General features: G+C 40.7%; 1 protein-coding gene across 1 annotated transcript in view; it reads right to left on the bottom strand.

Moving 5' to 3' along the window:
• PLBD1 (phospholipase B domain containing 1) overlaps window positions 1–19187 on the bottom strand; it is a 54144-nt gene that overhangs the window by 21994 nt on the left and 12963 nt on the right. Inside the window, exons 3-6 of the mRNA XM_025879899.2 lie at window positions 7884–7967; window positions 6414–6552; window positions 1398–1538; window positions 812–956 (exon numbers count right to left, since the gene is read on the bottom strand). Coding sequence (XP_025735684.1) covers window positions 812–956; window positions 1398–1538; window positions 6414–6552; window positions 7884–7967 — 509 coding nt within the window. The remainder of the gene's footprint in view (window positions 1–811; window positions 957–1397; window positions 1539–6413; window positions 6553–7883; window positions 7968–19187) is intronic.

Genomic DNA, 19187 nt, shown 5'->3' with positions numbered 1-19187 from the left:
TGCTGAGTGACAACAGTCAGTGGGAGCCGAGCACTTGGCGCCCTTTCAATGGGTCATGTGTTTGCTACAATTGTTTTCCCTTTTTTTTTTCTTATACCAGCCCCCCTTTATCCATTTTACATCATCTGCCCGGCCCCTTCAAGCATAGGAGCTTGCAACTCCTACTCCACAGAGACTGTCCCTCCCACCCATCTCTACCTGTTCAAATTCTAGTCCTCATTCATGGTTCATCTCAAGTGTCAGCTTCTCTTTCCTTTCCCTGACAATCCAATATGAGCTGACCCTCTTTTGAATACTCTCAACATTCCTTACATTTCGGCTATAGCACACACAGTACCCAGTAATAATACCATTATTATCTGTATTGTACTTATCCTGTTAGTGTAAGATTTATAAGCTTACACATTCATTCATCCATTCATTCAGCAAAAATTGATTAAGTACAAAGTGCCACACACTAGATTAAGTGCTGTGGCTATTGTGACGAATAAAAGAGGCCCTCGAGGAGATACCTAGAGCAGGCTCTCTGTTGCCCGACCTGGCTTCCACCGCAGAGCCTAGGAAAGTGCCTCGTACCTCACTTGGCATTTTTTGAAGTGAATTTTCGGTAGCTATTAACTTTGTTTACACCATTCCATTAAATAAAAGCACTAGAGCAGTATTTCTTCAAAAGGCATTCTGAAAATCAACTTTCATTCATGCACACTAACCTCTAAAGGTTTCTTCTCCCATTCCAGTTACTCTGAGTCACCAAGGTTTCATTCTGAAAGAATACTCAGAGTTACTCCGATGTCCCTCTAAATTTATTTACCTGGGTAACTGCTGAAAGAGAGGCGACAACTGCTGGTGTCTTTATCTTTGATGTTGAAGTCCCAGTGTTTATATATCCTGAGCATGGCTGCGTATGTGTACCAGCTTGAGTGAGCAAAAAAGATGTTCTCAAATCCGGGAAGAACCTATAGCCAGAAGCATAGTGAATGACGCAGAGGTATACAGATAACTGACTACAAGTGTAGAAAGTGTACAGGGATTGTGTCAATTTGGGTGTTCATTGCTATATTTATTATCAGAATATGTGGCCAGGGAGCACAACATTAACCTCTAATATGCACAAAACAGACAGACTCTGTCCTTCAAGTATCCAAAATGGAAGGCCGTGGGAGGTGGGAGTGGCAGGTGCATATGGCATGAGGAATGGTGGAAGAAACAGGGATAACATCATGTACTTTCAATTCCCTCCATCAGCTCCTTCTAATTCTTAACTTCTAGACAGAGGACCCATGAGCTGACAGATGGCTCCAGCCAGGGTTGAGATGTGGCCACACTTGGGTTGATATATAGAAAAAGTCCACGTGGCCCGAAGCAAGGAAAAAGGCAGAGGCTGCTATGTGTCTCACCTTAATAAGAGCAGAGCAATGTCCCATGTCCCATCTTTTAAAAACCTTCAGGCTGGAATTTTTTGTTTGAGAAACCGAGGGAATCAGATCCAACAGATCTCCGACGGCATTCAGGAACTGAATCTGGAACAGGGTCATGGGCTGGGGAAAAGACAAAGACCGCTCTTAACAGTGATTTATGACAGTTGGATGTCATTTTCTTGTTTTCCTGTTGTCAGGGATCTGTTCAGTTGTTCATTTGGGAAGGGTCCCTAATGGAACAAATGCGCTAGATATTATTGTAGCTTACAAAATAATTATTACCTTACGGTTTGTAAGAGATGTTTTGGCATGTTTTGATATCCAAAACACTAGCGGTATTTGGGGCCAAATAGTTCTTCCTTGAGAGGGGTTGTGCACTATAAAATATTTAGCAGCATCCCTGGCCTCTCCCCATTAGTATCAGTAACACCCTTCCGGTTTTGATTACCAAAAATGTCTCCGGGCATTGCTGATTATGCTCTGGAGGGAGACTGCCCACAGTTGAGAATCACTGCTTTACAGCAAAATATTCAATGAAGATACTTTTTGATTTTGATTGTGGGTTTCATGGTAGGACTAACTGGCTCGACAGCATTTACCTCAAAGCAAAGATCAGACTTGAACATGAACTTTGTGCCAACTAGAGAGCACTGTGCCAGCAAAAGTCAGTCCACCAGAGTAGCCTGGGGCTGAGCATCTACAAATTGGCTTTTAGGCAGAGTTGGTGAAAAGACAAACACCAATGACATATTAACTGGAAAACGAAAGCAAAAAAAGCAAAAACCAGAACCTGATTATTTATTTATATGCATATTCTCTTTGTGTTGTCCTTTGACTAAGTCATACTTTCACTATTCAAAATTTAAAAAATTATGATGGGGCGCCTGGGTAGCTCAGCTGATTGAGCATCAGACTCCTGATTGCAGCTCAGGTCATGATCTCGGGGTCGTGGGATTGAGCACCACATCGTGCTCCGCGCTTGGGATTCTCTCTCTGCACCTCCCCCCCCGACTCTCTCTCTCAAATAAATAAATCGTTAAGAAAAAATTATGATAAGATCTGTAGTGGAAATGCTCCTCACTCCTCCATTTGCTCGGGCACCACCCTGTCTCCAGTTTACCACTTTTATTTGTTTCTGTGTCTTTCTCCAGACTTTTTAACATGTCTTATAAATACATTCTTACACAAATGGTAGTGTATTATATGCACTACTTTTCACCTTGATTTTTTTTCCTCTTAATATTTTTCACTTGTTTTGGCAATCTTTCCATATTAGATGTAAAAATCTGAATGGATTACACTATATTTTAACCAGGATTATACTGATGGACTTTCAGGGGCTTTCTAGTCTTTTGCATCCATCTTGGACCCATGATTTTGTATGTGTGTAAGTCCACCTGTAGGATAGATACCTAGAACTGGTTTTGATTTTAATAGACGTTGCCAAATTGTCTTCATAGGGCTTTTTTTAATAGACACTCTTCCAGCCTCAACAACATATTGAGTTTATTTCCAATTGGATAGGCAAAAAACAGTATCTCATTATAGTTTATATTGGCAATTCTTTTATGAGGAATAAGGCTGAGCATGTTTAAAAACCTTTGTTTTTTGTTTGGTTTTTTTTTTTGCAAACTGTTCATATGCCTTATTTATTTTTCTCATCTTTTTCTTACTAACTTTTAGGAGTTCTTTAAATATTAAGAAGATTAGTTCACTGCCTGATATGAATTACAAATACTATTTTTCAGTTTTTAATTTGCCTTTAATTTTTTGCTTTTTTAATTTCTTTATTTTATTTTTTTAAAGATTTTATTTATTTATTTGTCAGAGAGAGAGAAAGAGGGAGGGAGAGAGAGAGCACAAGCAGGGGGAGCGGCAGGCAGAGGGAGAAGCAGGCTCCCAACGCCTTTATTTTTTTAATTAAGAATGATACCATACATATGAAAGAATAAAGATGCATATGCACATTTTAGGAAGAAAAAAAAAACACTTACGAACCAACCTGACAGATTAGGAAATAAAACATTAACTGTGCCTTGGAAGCCTCCAATCTCATCGCCCTCCTTACCAGCAGTAACCACTCTGCTAAATTCTGTGTGGCTCATTACCCGCTTTTCTGTTACTTTGTCATCTGTGTATACATCCCCAGACAGTGTATTTTTAAATTTGCCTGCTTTTGTGTTTGTATAAATAGAATCATATTGTGTACATTCTTCTGTTCAACATGATTTTTTTGGCATTCATCAATGTTGATAGTGTAGAAACAGCCCATTCATTTTCGTTGCTATAAGGTATTCAGTTATATGAATATATGGTACCATGATATACTTACGATGAACATTTGGAGTATTTCCAGTTTGCAGCAAAACAATGGTACTTTGAACTTTTATGTACACAGACCCCCCAATGTACAAGAATGTCTTTAATCTCTGAGTGGATTTGCTAGGTTGTAGAACATATGTTATCTTTAAATGTTTCAAGTAACATCCAATCCTTTTCCAAAGCAGTTGGAACAATTTACTCAATCCAGCAGTGGTTAAGATTTCCCACTTCCAGTGTGTAATAGAATCTCATTGAGGTTATTTGTTTATTTACTTTTATTTTAAAGATTTTTATTTATTTGAGAGAGCGAGAGGGCAAGAGAGAGGGCACAAACAGGGGAGTGGCAGAGGGGGAGGGAGAAGCAGACCCCCTTGGGGAGCCCAATTTGAGGCCCCGCTCTGGGGCGATCCCAGGACTCTGGGATCATGACCTGAGCTGAAAGCAGATGCTTAACCAACTGAACCACCCAGGGCCCCCCTCATCGAGGTTTTAATCTGTGTATCTTATTGAAATTAAACATTTCTCCACATTTTTATGGGCCATTTTTGTTTCCTTTTCTGTGAAATTCCTGTGGATATTTTTGCCCATTGCTTTTTTTTCTATTGGGTATTTTTTTTTAAATTTATTTGTTATTCTTTACATATTTCCGAAACAAACCCTTTGTTAGTTAAATGTATTGCAAATATTTTCTCTTGGTTTGTAGGTTATTTTTCCAGTTTCTATATAGTGTCTTCTGATGAAAAGAAATTGAATTAGCTGAATTTATATTTTTCTTCATGGCTAGTACTTTTTTTTGTCTTGTGCCTCTATAACTTTAAAAACTACAAGGTCTCAACTTCATTGACTTTTCTTATGCTGAAAATCTTGATATTCAATATATTTATTTATTTGCTTTATCTTACTATATTTATAAAATTTTAAAATAACAACACTAATATTATTGCTAAAGTGAGATTACTGAATTACAGTTTAAGGTTGTTTTGTTTTTGTTTTATGGTGGTGGTTCTTGTCCTTAGGATGTACCCCTTTAAGGATGTATAGTGATAACTGTGTTAAGGTCACTGGAAATAACCACTTTCTGTGTGGTTATGCCATGAACTTGATATATAGTTAGATATATTCATGTCAATTCATTTTAAGATTTTAAGGACTGTTTTTCTTCCATGTAATTAAATTTTGTTTTATAATTATGAACAGCATTTACATGGTTCCCAAGTCAAATATATATAAAGATACATTCAGAGAAATGTATATTTCATTCTTGTTCCCTCCCTTTTCTTTTCTCCCTTTTTTGGTAGGTAATCTTTTTTTTTTTAAGTATTAGATTTATTCTTTCATTGTTGTCTATTCTTAGCAAGTTAAGCAAATCAATCAATCAATCTATCTATCTATCATCTTATTTCCATTTCTTACATAAAAGGCAACAAACAATTCACACTGGTCTTCACCTTACTTTTTTACACTTCATACCAGATCCTGAACCTCACTCCATAACAGTATTTGGAGATCTACCTCATTCCTGTTATAGCCACATCATTTATGCAGCCAGTCTTCTATGTATTTGGCTGTTTTCAGTGTTTTTGATATTACAAATTATCTGCAATGAAGAGACTGGCACATAAGCCATATTGAATTTTTGCCTGTGAACCTTGGTGATAATCGTAAAAGTGGGATTCCCGGATCAAAGGGTAAATGAGTAGGCGATTTGGGTACTGAGTGCCAAGTTTTCTCTCCATAGCAAATACACTGTTTTGTATTACTACCATTATTTAGGGAAAGGGCTTTTTTTCCCCCTTAGTCTTGCCAGCAGGGTAGACATTCACATTTTGGAATTTCTGCTAAATTGACAAGCGAGAAAGTAGAGAAAGTATGTTTCAGGATGGTTTTAATGTGTATTTCTAAACTTATGAGTAAGGCTTGGTTCATATGATTAAGAATTTTTTGCATCACTTTTCTGTGAACTGTCTTTTTGTTTATTTTGTCCAGTGTGTGTGTGTGTGTGTGTGTGTGTGTGCACGCGCATGTGTGTCATAGAGGGTGGGAAGCATAGAACTTGTACTCTTAGACATTTTGCCTTAACAATTATATCACCAGGGGCGCCTGGGTGGCTCAGTCGGTTAAGTGGCTGCCTTCGGCTCAGGTCATGATCCCAGGGTCCTGGGATCGAGCCCCACGTCTGGCTCCCTGCTCAGCGGAGAGCCTGCTTCTCCCTCTCCCTCTGCCTGCCACTCTGCCTGCTTGTGCTGTCTCTCTATCTGTCGAATAAATAAATAAAATCTTTAAAAGAAAATTATATCACCAAAGATACTAACTTTATTAGGTTAGTTAAACAGCCAGTACATTCATTCAGTACATTCTTTAACCTACTCCAGAGCACAGCATTATGAAGAGATTAAGAGCTAAAGAGATTGTGTGTTAAGCTTGAATTTTGTGTCACTGAGTCAGGTGCTAGCAATATAACAAGACAGTGCTTGTGTGCAAGAAATTTATGTGCTAGTCATAATTTGATCTGCTTCTAGGTTGCAATGTTATTTTAAAGGTAATTTTCAGTATTCTTGCCATTCTTTCAATACTCTTGTCATATTTTAAAGATAACTTTCAATATTCAATATTCTTGGCAATAATATTGCCAAATGCCAATATAAATTCTGAGCAGCTTTTAAAAAATCTTACCTTTGTCCTTTCTAACTTAGCCCTCCTCATTGCTCCTACATACAGCCCATTCAGTTGTGTCATAATATAGCCTATATGTCTCCAAAATGGGTCATCCTTGTAATCTTTTATGTTTTTCCGGGTCCACTGATCTTGCTTCCTGCAAGAGAAATTAGATTTGCTCTAGAGATCTCCATGGTTGCTCATCCAAAGCTAAATTAAACCCAGACATTTAGAGATTATATATTCAGATACTTATGCTAGTGTAATTTACATTCTGGATCTTGTAACATTCCAATCATTTTGAAAGGCTTTCAGGGCAAATCCTAAATGATTTTCAATTTCTTCCTAGGACTATGACTCTTCTCTTCCTTGATAGCTTCCTGCATGCTCTATCTAGGTCTAACATTTAGCCTCTTGTGATACTGAAATCTACAAAAGTCAAGGATAGACCATCAAATGCATTTCATATAAAACCACAATGTCTCACTAAATCAGTACGGATAAGTCATTAACTTTTTTTTGTATATGGAAGTCGTAAAGTTAAACAACAGCAACAACAAAAACTACTAAGGACAGGGTAGTTTATATCCGTTTATATTTCTCTCCAATCGTTTTCATAGTTTATGATTCATTCTCTTTCAGTTGTTGCCAGTAACTGCCTCAACACCTCTGTCCTAGCATGCTTAGCAAGAGAGTCTTGTTTTTTATAGTCCTTCCATTCTGTCTCTCCTCTTTTAGTTCTCTGCACTTTCTAGGGGATGACTTAACATAACTTTGTACACTGAAAGTTATTTCTGATTTGTTCAGCCTATCTCCAGATCAGCCTTAGAATACAAGGTCATTGCTTCACGGGATCTAGCCCAGTAATTTTTAACGATGCTCTGTAGGACTTTAGCATTCGACAAAGAGGCTGCTCAATGTATGATCTGGAGGGCCAAACCAGGAGCCCTTTTGTCCCCAGATTAATCACAGTCACAAATACAAAATAAATCCCACCTATAAAACAAAGAGAAAACAACTTTTCTGAATATTGAGAATTACTAAGTTTCCAGAAGACTTGATTACAATGACCATGTTCTCTGAGGATGTTCAGAATAAAGACCAGTAACAGACAGTAGTACTCAACTAAGATGAGTAACCAGGCCCATGACACAGAAGCACCTCAGAGGGAGGAGGAGGGATTCCTAAGGAAGGTGGAAGCAGTCTAGGCATTTAACTTTGCCTGCCTTACACTGATGGTGTCTTCCTCCAGACGTGTAATTGATAATGACATTCAACCTGACCTTTGAAAGAGCCCAAATTAGAAGACATGTTGTCTACAACCAGTTTTCATGTCATTACCCAAATGTGCTAAACCTTACTGCAAGACCAGCTCTGGAGTCCTGCCTAAGAGATAGAAAAGCAAATTGGCAAAGGAAAAATTGCTGTTTGCAATGACAGATTCAGGCCCTGCAGTCTCAATAACAAGAGGAAAGCTATTATACATACTCCATAAAATCTTGCACTTTATCCACGATGGAAGGTTTCTTAATCAACTGCGGGTAGAGGTTAATGAAGTGGTCATACATGTGTCTGAAACAGAAGAAAATGATTACATTTCTATTTTTCTTCCTAGAGTAGCCCATCATTGCAGATTATACAATTTTTTGGACTAACTATAAAGTCCCCCTATTGCAAACCTGTGCTATCTTTTTTTTCTTTAAAGATTTTATTTATTTATTTGACAGAGAGAGAGGATGAGAGCACAAGCAGGGGGAGTGGGAGAGGGAGAAGCAGGCTCCCTGCTCAGCAGGGAGCCCGATGCGGGACTCGATCCCAGGACCCTGGGATCATGACCTGAGCTGAAGGCAGTCGCTTAACCAACTGAGCCACCCAGGCACCCCAGATATAGATTTAATAATAAATAATGTACAGTACCTCTTAGGTTTCTGAACAAAACATAAACAAGATCGTACTATCACTCTAACATTTAATTCTCTCACCACAAACATAGGTTATCATCTGCAGTTTAAATTTATTATTTGCATCTGCTGATAGTATTCCATCGTATTACTACATAAGAATTCATGTATGCAACCTCAAACATTGTTGTAAATGTCTCTTCTTACATTTGCATGTTCTTCTGGAATATATTTGGCATATATAAAAGTAGAATTGTGGGGGTGAATATCCTATATTATCTATAGTTACTTGATATTGCCGAGTTGTTGTTCGTAGGGATTGTACCCATTTATATTCCCACCAGCTACGGATTAGACTTCTTCTGGCTCCATAGCCTCACCAACACTTGGTATAATCACACTTTTTAATTTTTGACAATTCAGATGGTGTTTACATGGTTTCTCATTATTTTAATTTTCTTCCCCCTCCCCCCCAGATTATTGGCTATTTGGGATTCTTTATTTTAAAACTTACTTTTAAAATAAATAAATAAATAAATAAATAAATCTTACTTAAAAAAAATAAATTTGGGGCACCTGGGTGGCTCAGTAGATTAAGTGTCTGACTTTGGCTCAGGTCATGATCTTGGGATTCTGGGATGGCGCCCCGTGTCTGGCTCTCCGCTCGGGGCGAAGGCGGGGGGGAGTCTACTTCCCCCCTCCCTCTTCCTCTGTCCCTCCCCCCACTCATCCTCTCTCTCTCTCTCTCTCTCTCAAATGAATAAATAAAATCTTAAAAAAAAATAAATGTGTTGGGGCACCTGGGTGGCTGAGTCAGTTAAGTGTCCGACTCTTGATTTTGGCTCAGGTCATGATCTCAGGGTCGTGAGATCGAGCGCTGCAATGGGTTCTGTGTTTAGTGTGGAGTCTGCTTAAGATTCCCTCTCTCTCCCTCTGCCCTTGCCCCCACCCCCCCATCCCCACTCACATGAGTTCTCGTGCCCTCTCAAATTAATTAATTAATTAATTAATTAATTAATTTAATGTGTCTCATGCTGGAAATATTTTTTAATTGATATAATTAACATATAACATTGTGTAAGTTTAAGGTGTATAATGTGTTGATTTGATACATTTATAGATTACAATATAATTACCACTGTAGCATTAGTTAACACTTCTATCACATCACAAAATTATTTTTTTGTGTGGTGAGAACAATTAAGATCTAGTTTTGTAACAACTTTGACATTTATAATACAGTATTGTTGACTATAATCACTACGTTGTGCAACAGATCTCCAGGACTCATTTATCTACTAGTTACAAATTTGTACCATTAAACATCTCCCCAATTAATTGATGAAAATAATCAATTTATATTTATTTTGATTTAATATATTTGGAACTGTTTGTACAATCTTTTGTGTTTTCCATTTACCGTTTCTTTCTCTGTCCCCCTTTTTATGTTTCCCTTGTTTAGCTAACATTTTCATTATCATCCTTTTTACTTCTGCTAATTTAAAAGCTGTAAAATCTATTTCTATTCTTTTAGTGATTATCATTAATTTTTAGAAACATTCATAACTATGAATTTCCTTATAAAGTCTAAGTGAATTTTATATTTCTCTCCTCCTCCAAACATGATACATATTTTAGGAAGTTTTAACTGCCCATTGACACCCCCATCGTAGTATTGTTCAAAGATTTAGTTTTATTTTTTTAATTAAAATTTTTCTATTAAAATATTTTTAACTTTTACAATCAAATTTTATTAACTTTTTTGTTTCTTGTATTAACTATTGCTCCTCATATCCCAAATTTCCCTCCTGCTATTTTTGTTAATGTATATCCTACTATAGTTTAATAGAAGTCTGTGGGTGGTAAAACATTTTAATTTATGTATCTGAAAATATCCTTATTTTGCCCTTGCTCTTAGATGACTTAAATGGTTATAAAATTTGAGTTTAGTTATTTTCCTGTAGTACTTTTAAAATATTATTTTCATATCATCTGGTTTTATTGTTGCTGATGAGAAGTGTGTTGCCAGTCTAGCTGAGATTCCTTTGTAGTCAATGTCTTTTCTTTCTAATAGCTTTTTTTTTTTTAAGATTTTATTTATTTGACAGAGAGAGACACAGCGAGAGAGGGAACACGAGCAGGGGGAGTGGGAGAGGGAGAAGCAGGCTTCCCGCGGAGCAGGGAGCCCGATGTGGTATTTTGTCCCAGGGCCCTGGGATCATGACCTGAGCTGAAGGCAGATGCTTAACTGAAGGCAGACATCCCTCTTTCTAATAGCTTTTTAGATTATTTATCCCTGGCGTCTCTGGGTGGCTCAGTCGGTTAAGTGTCTGACTCTTGATTTTGGCTCAGGTCATGATCTCAGGGTTGTGAGACTGAGCCCCGTGTTGGGTTCCACACTGGGCGTGAAGCCTGCTTGGGATTCTGTCTTTCCCTCTCCCTTTGCCCCTCTCCCCCAAAAAACATTTTTTATAAGATTATTTATCCCCAATTTTCTGTAGTTTTGCCCACAATGTTGTAGTAACTTAATAGATGTGTCTTCCGACTAAGGACTCATGTCTTTCTAAATGTTGATAAATTCTCAACTATTACCCTGTCAACTATTACTTAGCTGCAATTTCCTCTAGTCACTTTTTCTGGGATTCCTAATAGATGTATGTTGGAGTGTCTTAATCAAACTGCTGTAATAGCAGGTCTCTCATTATTTTTACCCTTTATCTCTTTGGGAAATATTTTATGTAAACTTCTCAATACTAATTTCCGATTCGGATTTTTTCTCTGATTGTGTCAAGTTCAGGGTTTGCCCGTTTATCATTTTTTTTAATTTCCATAACTTTCATTTATAATATTTCACCGTTTCTTTAAAAGTCTACCTGTCCTCTTATTTATTCCTTTTTTGTTTCATAAATTCTTCAAGTTTTACATCATTTATAACTAAGAGTGTCTTAGGCATATTTAAAGACTTTATTAAACCATTCTATGAAATTAATCTGGAGTGTATTCACGACATTGTTGATTTTCTTGACTGTTTTTCTTTCTTTCTTTCTTTTTTTAAAGATTTTATTTATTTATTTATTTGACAGAGAGAGACACAGCGAGAGAGGGAACACAAGCAGGGGGAGTGGGAGAGGGAGAAGCAGGCTTCCTGCTGAGCAGGGAGCCCGATGCGGGGCTCGATCCCAGGACCCAGGGACCATGACCTGAGCCGAAGGCAGATGCTTAATGACTGAGCCACCCAGGCGTCCCTTGTTGACTGTTTTACTTAGCAGTCAATTTCTTTGCGTATTTTGGAACTTTGGTATGCAAAGTTATTCAAGTTATTTGTTTCTATTCTCATATTCTCTCTCTTTTTTTCTATCTCCCTACTTCCACCACCCTCCTCTCACTTTTCCCTAAATGACTGCATCTGACTCCGTGAAAACCAGGTCTTATAGTGGCTTTTTGGGGACTTCTTTCCTATGGGGATATTGCAGATATATCTGTAATTGAACCTGCACATGGATGATTTGGTTCCTGTTGGCCCACCCCAACCACCCCCAATCGCAAGCTCATGGTTTCTTATAATCTGTACACTAGGATGCACATCAGTATAAATTATTCTGTAGCCTCTTAATTTTATAAACTGTCAAAAGCATCGAGGTAACTTCGGTTCAGCCTCGACTCAACTCACTCAAGTCCTGAGGCCTTCACCCGTCAGCGGGGATGGCTGTCTCTGCCTGTTTCATGCCAAGAGCCCAGCAGATCCACACTTCATCACTGTTTTCTATTCTATTTCTGGCTCGAAAGATGTTTAATCTTGTTTTGGGACCCACTATATTACTATAATGCTTTCTATATGTTTTATGTACCTTTTACTCTAAGTTTGGAGCAATGCTCTCTGGACTGAAAATTGATCTAAGGTCCTGGTTCTGGTTTTTATTTGATGCTTTTTACTGACTGAGGAAGGTTGGCACTGTAAACAGGAGGTGGTGACTCAGATTCCAAGAACAGGAATTTGGCTCACCATACTTTGGAACTTTAGATATCCTTTAGTAATTTCCAGAATTAAAACTGATAAAATAAGAATAGTTCTATTGCCAGTTAGGTAAACAACATTAAAATCCTTTGAAATCTTTTATGATCCTTGAATTCAATAAATTCACTTCATGAGAGCCTTTCCTTCAAATTATTTCTAAATCTTTTAAAAAACTGAGTTATCCCATTTAACTTTTGTTCACGTATTTTTTTATGGTGCCACATTTATATTATTAAGTTCATCACGTTTCTCTAACTACCACCTCTAAAACGGAGGGAGAGAACAGCAATAAAGCTAGACAGGTCTGTGGGTGACAAGAAAGGGACCCTCTGCCTGGGTTCATACTCCAGGTGAATGGAATACAGAAATTCCCTGTGAGTCTGATGACGTGATTTAGTTGCTTGGGGAGGAAACAACCCACAGTTTGCCACCCCAGGGCTTCATGGAGAAGTGGAGATGGCTGCCTGGGCTGTCTGGGCTCATGAGCCTTGCATACCTCAGTGAGCTCTGGGGAGAAGTCAAACATTTTTTTTTTTTTTGGTATGGCCCGATGTGGAATAAGTGGACATTGGACCAGCTGTGGTGACTACTGCCAACTCAGGTGGCACTGATTATACAGCTGGAGACCAGGGACACCACAGAAACCTCATCAGATGTCACACAGGGAAATATCCAAGCTAAAGACTGAACAAGATTGTTCCAATTCAGTGGATGCCGGAGAAGGACAAAGGACAACCACTGATTAAACATCTCCCCTCCCTCCAAGATGCTGCAGTAATACCAGTCCATTCTGAGATAAAGTGTTTGGAAGAGGAGTGAAACATTCTGAATTGACTCAGTTTAAATAATAAGTTATTTGTTTGTATAGAAATGGCTATGGTAACATGTTCTGCCATCAGGAGTTTCTTAAAATTTCAATGTTTTATATAAAAACAAAGTTCTATTTTGGAAAAAATAATTTGTAAGCCACAAGGCTCATTCAGGTAAAGAAACAAAAAAGGCCTTCATAATTCTTTCCCAAAGTCTTCATCACTGTACGCTGTCTACCCTCCATCCAGAGTTCTAGATCCTCTCAATTTTTCAGTCTATTTCAAAATAGAGCTAGGTTTCTCAAGTGGAGTGATTTTTTCCTCCACAGGGCATTTGACAATGTCTGTAGGCACTTTTGGTTGTTACACTAGGGGGTGTGTGGGGGGAGGTGCTGCTGGCATCTAGTGGGTAGGGGTCAGGGATGCTGCTAAACACTGTGCAATGCACAGGACAGCCCCCACAACAAAGAATTATTTGACCCAAAATGTCAATAGGGCCGAGGCTGAGACACTTTGAAACAGAGGAACATGGATCTTGACTTGGGGGTGGTTGCTGAAGATGTCCACATAACAGTAGATAGGACATTTGGAGGTATAGAGGGGGGTAACTGGACTGGAATCATGGAGCATTTATTTCTCTTTTTTGGTTGGGGGTGGGGAGACAAGATTTTTCTATTCTGACATTCAGAGCAGGGGAAGAGACACCTCCACCTTGAGATAACATATCCTGCCCCATTCAGGAGCCCTGAGGAATACAGTCCACTTTCCTCAGGTTGAGGCCCTTCTCTGATCCCTGGGTCTGGGATTCTACATTTTTGTGTGGTAGAGCAATAGAGGACAGCAGTTAAGGGTAGAGACTTTGAATTCTGAATTCAAAGGTTGACTTCACTACTTCTAGGCGGCATGACCATAAGCAAGCTGCCCAACTTCTCCATGCTTCCAAATTCGCATCGCGCAGAGCCAACACTAGGATCCACCTCACGGATGTGTTATGTTGATTCCAGCTCTGCGGTGTGTAAAGTCAGTAAGTTTCCTCCTAAGTTGGCGAAGACTTTGCTTACCTTTACTTCTCTCACATGCATGCGCATGTGAAAATCATGAAGACACACATACTCCCACCCTACCCTGAGTCTTTCTGCATCACGTTAATACCATATCATTTAGCACCTGTTAGGAGCTGTCTTCTTCTCTTTTCTACTTGCTTTAACTTTCTGGCCCTGAGACCATAACAAGCTCCTCTAGAATTTCCCATAGCAACGAAGCCACCTGCGTGCATACATGTATATGTGCACTGAAACTCTGTAGCTAGACAAACTGGTCCCTGCTTACTAGCTTTGTGACTTTTGGCTTGTTACTTAACTTCTCTGTGCTCAAGTGTTCATGTCAATAATAATGGGAATAATAATATGTACATCACAGTGTTGTGGAGTAAGTAAGTTAACTTGTAAAATGCTTTGAACAGTGTCTGGCCCATTTTAAATGCCATATAAGGGCTAGTCATCACCATCGCCGTCATCATCATCAGGAGGAGAACCTTGTGTTCATGGGAAGGTCCAAATAATTACTAGTTCTTGGGCCATTTGATATATTTGAGGATGGGAATGTGTCTCACTTTGCTTTGCCTACCGTCTTGAGTGGGAAGCATGTTGAGTTTCTAGCATCGAAGGAGCAACGGGGGGCTATGGAAGAGATTCTTGAGGTATTTCTTGGTAGTAGGTCAGAAACAAAAGGGACCACCTTTGACTGACTTCCTCTACTTGTGCCATAATATTGCTAGAACCTCCTTTCATCCTAGTTTTACCAACTGTTGTGTCAACAACCAACTTAAATGGAGTTCTCTTCAAAGAACGTGCTCAGGAGCTAACCCACCTCCGGCCTTTCTCCCCCTCCCCACAGCCTGGTAAATAATTCTTTGTCGTGGGGGCTGTCCTGTTCATTGCACGGTGTTTAGCAGTATCCCTGACCCCTACAAGGCAGTGTAACATGTGTTTGCTGCAGTGAACTGGCTCACTCCAACTAGAGAATTCCAGAGGACATATTTCAGCCGCTGCCTCAGCCACACACAGGCTCAGCCACTTTATTAAAAACTGGAGCAGACCTGGTACTCACACCCTCATCATCATTCTTTGCAGAAAGGTTTCATGACTCATTTTACTAAGACCCATCCAGGACTATTTATCAGCTTTTACATCATTAGTGAGACACGAGATACTCTGATTAGGGAGTCAGCCCATCAAGTTAAAAAACTAAGGAAGAAACTCCATTTGGCCACGGTTGCTAGACACTGCATTACATGGAAATATGTACCTCACACTTTTGGTTCATCCCTAAAGAACTGGAACAGCACAGGATTCAATTAAACCTAATCAGCAATGTAATTAAGTAACTGCTGGGGGCAGAAGCGCTGTGCCAGGTGTCTGGGGTATATAAAGATGAATAAGACAGGGATCTCCCCCAAAGCACTAACAGATGGTGGAGGGGAGAGGAGGAGCTCAATCCAGTGGGAATGGAATCGGAGAACGCTTTGAGGAGCCAGCACGTGAGATGGGTCTTGCGGGGCTGAGCAGTATTTCAACTGATGTGGGGGAGGCAGCGTCTGGCTCTCAGAGAACGGCAGTGCTAAGAGTTGCTGGAAAGGGATGTGTGACAGGCTGACAGGGCAGCATGGGAGAGCTCAGGAGCCCACCTGGAAGGAATGTTTGCATGGAAATGGCAGGGTCTTGCAGGGAGCGGCTGCTCAGGAGATGGGCGGGGGCGGGAGGGCATGAGGAAGGGCAAGACAGTGACAGAAGCCCCTGGAAATGTCTAGAGCTGCCTCCACGATGTGGCCCGGCTAGACCTGCTGCTTCCACTCTCCCCCCTGGGATAACGGTGCAGCGGCAGGACTGGAGATGGCCTGGGGCTTCGCGAGAAAGCACAGAGGGCTGGGCCCAGGGCCCAGTTGTTCTCTGGAGAGTGTTGTAAGAGTTCAAGGAAGCAACCAATTCCTGAACACTTCAGATGAAATGATGAAGGATTTCAGGATATTTCTTTGTTTTCGTTTGGCCTCGCAAGTATGTCATAGGTTGTAAAGAGCAAATTATTTCCTCCAAGGTAGTTAAACCAAGCTCTTTATCACAGTATCTCAACTGTTCCTACCACAATACCCAACCTTGCACACACTTCTCTCCCCTCAAGGTTCTGGAGAATATAAGGAATATCACTCCATTTTAAATGTGGTGATGTGGGAAGAACATGGCAGCCCTAAACTTCCCATGATTCTTGGCAGCTGCCTGAGCAACTTTGCAAGCTGAAAGGAGAACAAGGTGCGTGCCTGGGTGTCCAGTCGGTTCCGCTTGGGACTCTTGGTTTCAGCTCAGGGCATGACCTCAGGGTCGTGAGGTTGAGGCCCTCGTGAGGCTCTGCGCTCAGCACCGAGTCTGCGTGAGATTCTCTCCCATCTGCCCCTCCCCCTGCTTGTGTGCGTGCACATCCACTCTCTCTCTCTGATAAATAAATCTTAAAAAAAAAAAAAAGGAAAACAAGAAAAGGTGGCTCTTTCTTTTGGCCTTTAGCATAAATTCACCTTCTCAAACCAGGCTCAGCTGCTCTTTTTTTTTTTATTTAAGATTTTATTTATTTATTTGACAGAGAGAGCAGGAGAGCACAGGCAGGGGGAGCAGCAGAGGAAGAGGGAGAAGCAGACGTCCCGCTGAGCAGGGAGCCCGATGTGGGACTCGATCCCAGGACCCTGGGATCATGACCTGAGCCCAAGCGCCCCCGCAGATGCTCTTGCTCCAAAGCTGTGTCTTGGTAAGTGGAATCACACCTTGCAAACACCTCCAAATAACAGTCTCCAGGAGTATAGGTTTTAGATTGAAAAACTGATGTCTGTGTATGAAGATGCTATTGCTTCTCAGACAGTTGCCCATGTGTAGCTGAAAACAGACACAAACAAAACCCTTGCCCGTGACTTGTAGTCCTCCTCTGTTGGTTTGTGACTCTAGCCACAGCTTCCCGAGGGTTGACAGTTTAAGCTCCTCTGCTTTGCTTCAGAGAATGCCGAATAGCTCTGCTTAGAGGCAGCCACCCTGCCTCTCACAGCTCCGTCAGGAGTGTCGGTGGGCTGCCCGGCTGTGCGGCCAACTGCAGCAGGTCCTTGGCGGTGCCTCCAGCCTGGGAGTTGCAATCCTTGAATCCTTCCAGTATGCCCTCTGTTCTGTCTCCCTCCTGGAGCTCTTATCACCAGGAGCCCAGCTTCCCCATTCCATTTCGAAGATCTCCTTCCTTCAAAATGAGCTCTTGGGCGTCAGAATATATGACAAGCCTTCTCCTGGACCATAGGGAGGAAATCGATGGCCTCCTCTCTTCTTGTCTCTTCTCCAGCCCATTGCCAGGGATGTTCTAAGCATGCTGGGTCACATCCCACTATTGTGAGCTTTGAGCTAGGCACAGAGTAAGTCCTTTCAATGCAAGCTGGGAAATCTTCCCTATTTATTTGACTTTTCAGGAATGCGATTAGAATGACAGTCTCTTAAGAGGTGCTCATGGGAAATGTCTTTCTAACAACAGTTTGGGTTGCAATGCTTCCTTTTCCTTTTTTGGTTCCCTTCTCCTTCTTTCCTCCCTTGCTCCCTTCCTCTTTTCCCTTTTTATCCACTCCTTCTCTTTCTCTTTTTCTCTTTCTTCTTCAAATATACAAATACCTGACTTCTCTCTTCCATCCAGCCCCTTTGGCTCTTTGTCACGGTTCTTCCTGATCACCAACATTTTCTGTTCCATGAGATCTATCAAAGTCTCTGCAGGGCAGAGGTCCTCTCAAGACTCTTGGTACTGCATCTATGGGAAGCCCATCCTTGGTGCAGGTGATATCCTTGAACTGTCAGTAATGAATACAAAACAGAGATGCTGTCTTTCAAATTCAGGAAACCTCTGAGCACTCTGTGATTGAAATGAAGAATGACAACTGCTGAATAGCCAGGCTTCCATCCAAAGCCTTCCAGGATACGGCCCCCATCTACCTTTTTAAACCTGTTGCCCTCTGCCTAATCAATGGAGCCTCTACTCCACCCTCGCTCATTTGTAAATGCAACTTACTCATTTCAGACTCACTGCCTTTTTTCAGTACTTGGTTCTGTTTCCTTCTGCCCAGAATTATTTTCTTCTTCTTCCCAGCCAAGCCGAATGTTCTCACCCATCAATCACCAGACCCACAACTCACTCCTTCCACAAAGCCTTCTTTGACTGTTCTGGCCCATGAGGTGCCTTCCTTTTGGACTGTTGTAGTATTTATGATTCAAGCCCTCTTTCCAGGCTGTTCTCTGCAGCAGAAATGTTCCCAAGAAGAGTCTCCCAACTTTATCTTAATGATCCATTTTTCACTGAGGTTACTAGACCCACCCCTTCCTCACTCCTGATCATTTGCTCACAGGTGCTACTACTGGCCTGAAGGGAGGGAAGACTCAGTTGCCAGATCCTCAAAATGGATCACAATATGCAGGAAGTTGTTTTTATTTATTTATTTATTATTTTTGTGAGAGAGGGAACATGCAGGTCGGTGGTGGGGGGAGGGGCACAGGGAGAGGGAGAGAGAATCTAAAGCAGGCTCCGCACCCAGCACAGAGCCCCCCAAAAAAAGAGGGCTCGACCTCACAACCCTGAGACCATGACCTGAGCCAAAAGCAAGAGTTGGACGCTCAACTGACTAGGCCCCGCAGGTACCCCAGGAAGTTGTTTTCATCTTAAAACACTCACACATGTCAAATTTTCTTTGAAAGACTGGGCAAAAATGCAGAGTAAACAAACAAAAAAACCCAGTTACTGAATAATAGCTAACTGTTTTCCTTTTAAGAAATAAAATTTAAGTAATTTTACTCTAATATAGAAGTATTTAAAAAGTTACTAACAGGGCGCCTGGGTGGCTCAGTCGGCTAAGCGTCTGCCTGTGGCTCAGGTCATGATCCCGGAGTCCAGGGATTGAGTCCCACGTCGGGCTCCCGGCTCAGGGGGGAGTCCGCTTCTCCCTCTGCCTTTCACCCTGATTATGCTCTCTCTCGCTCGCTTTCTCTCTGTCAAATAAATAAAATCT

The sequence above is a fragment of the Callorhinus ursinus genome, unplaced genomic scaffold (genome assembly GCF_003265705.2).
Source record: "Callorhinus ursinus isolate GAN/ISIS: 27379988/994484 unplaced genomic scaffold, GSC_fseal_2.0 scaffold27, whole genome shotgun sequence".
Taxonomy (NCBI): Eukaryota; Metazoa; Chordata; class Mammalia; order Carnivora; family Otariidae; genus Callorhinus; species Callorhinus ursinus.
The sequence above is the reverse complement of the archived record's forward strand: the minus strand, read 5'-3'. Positions and strand labels throughout refer to the sequence as shown.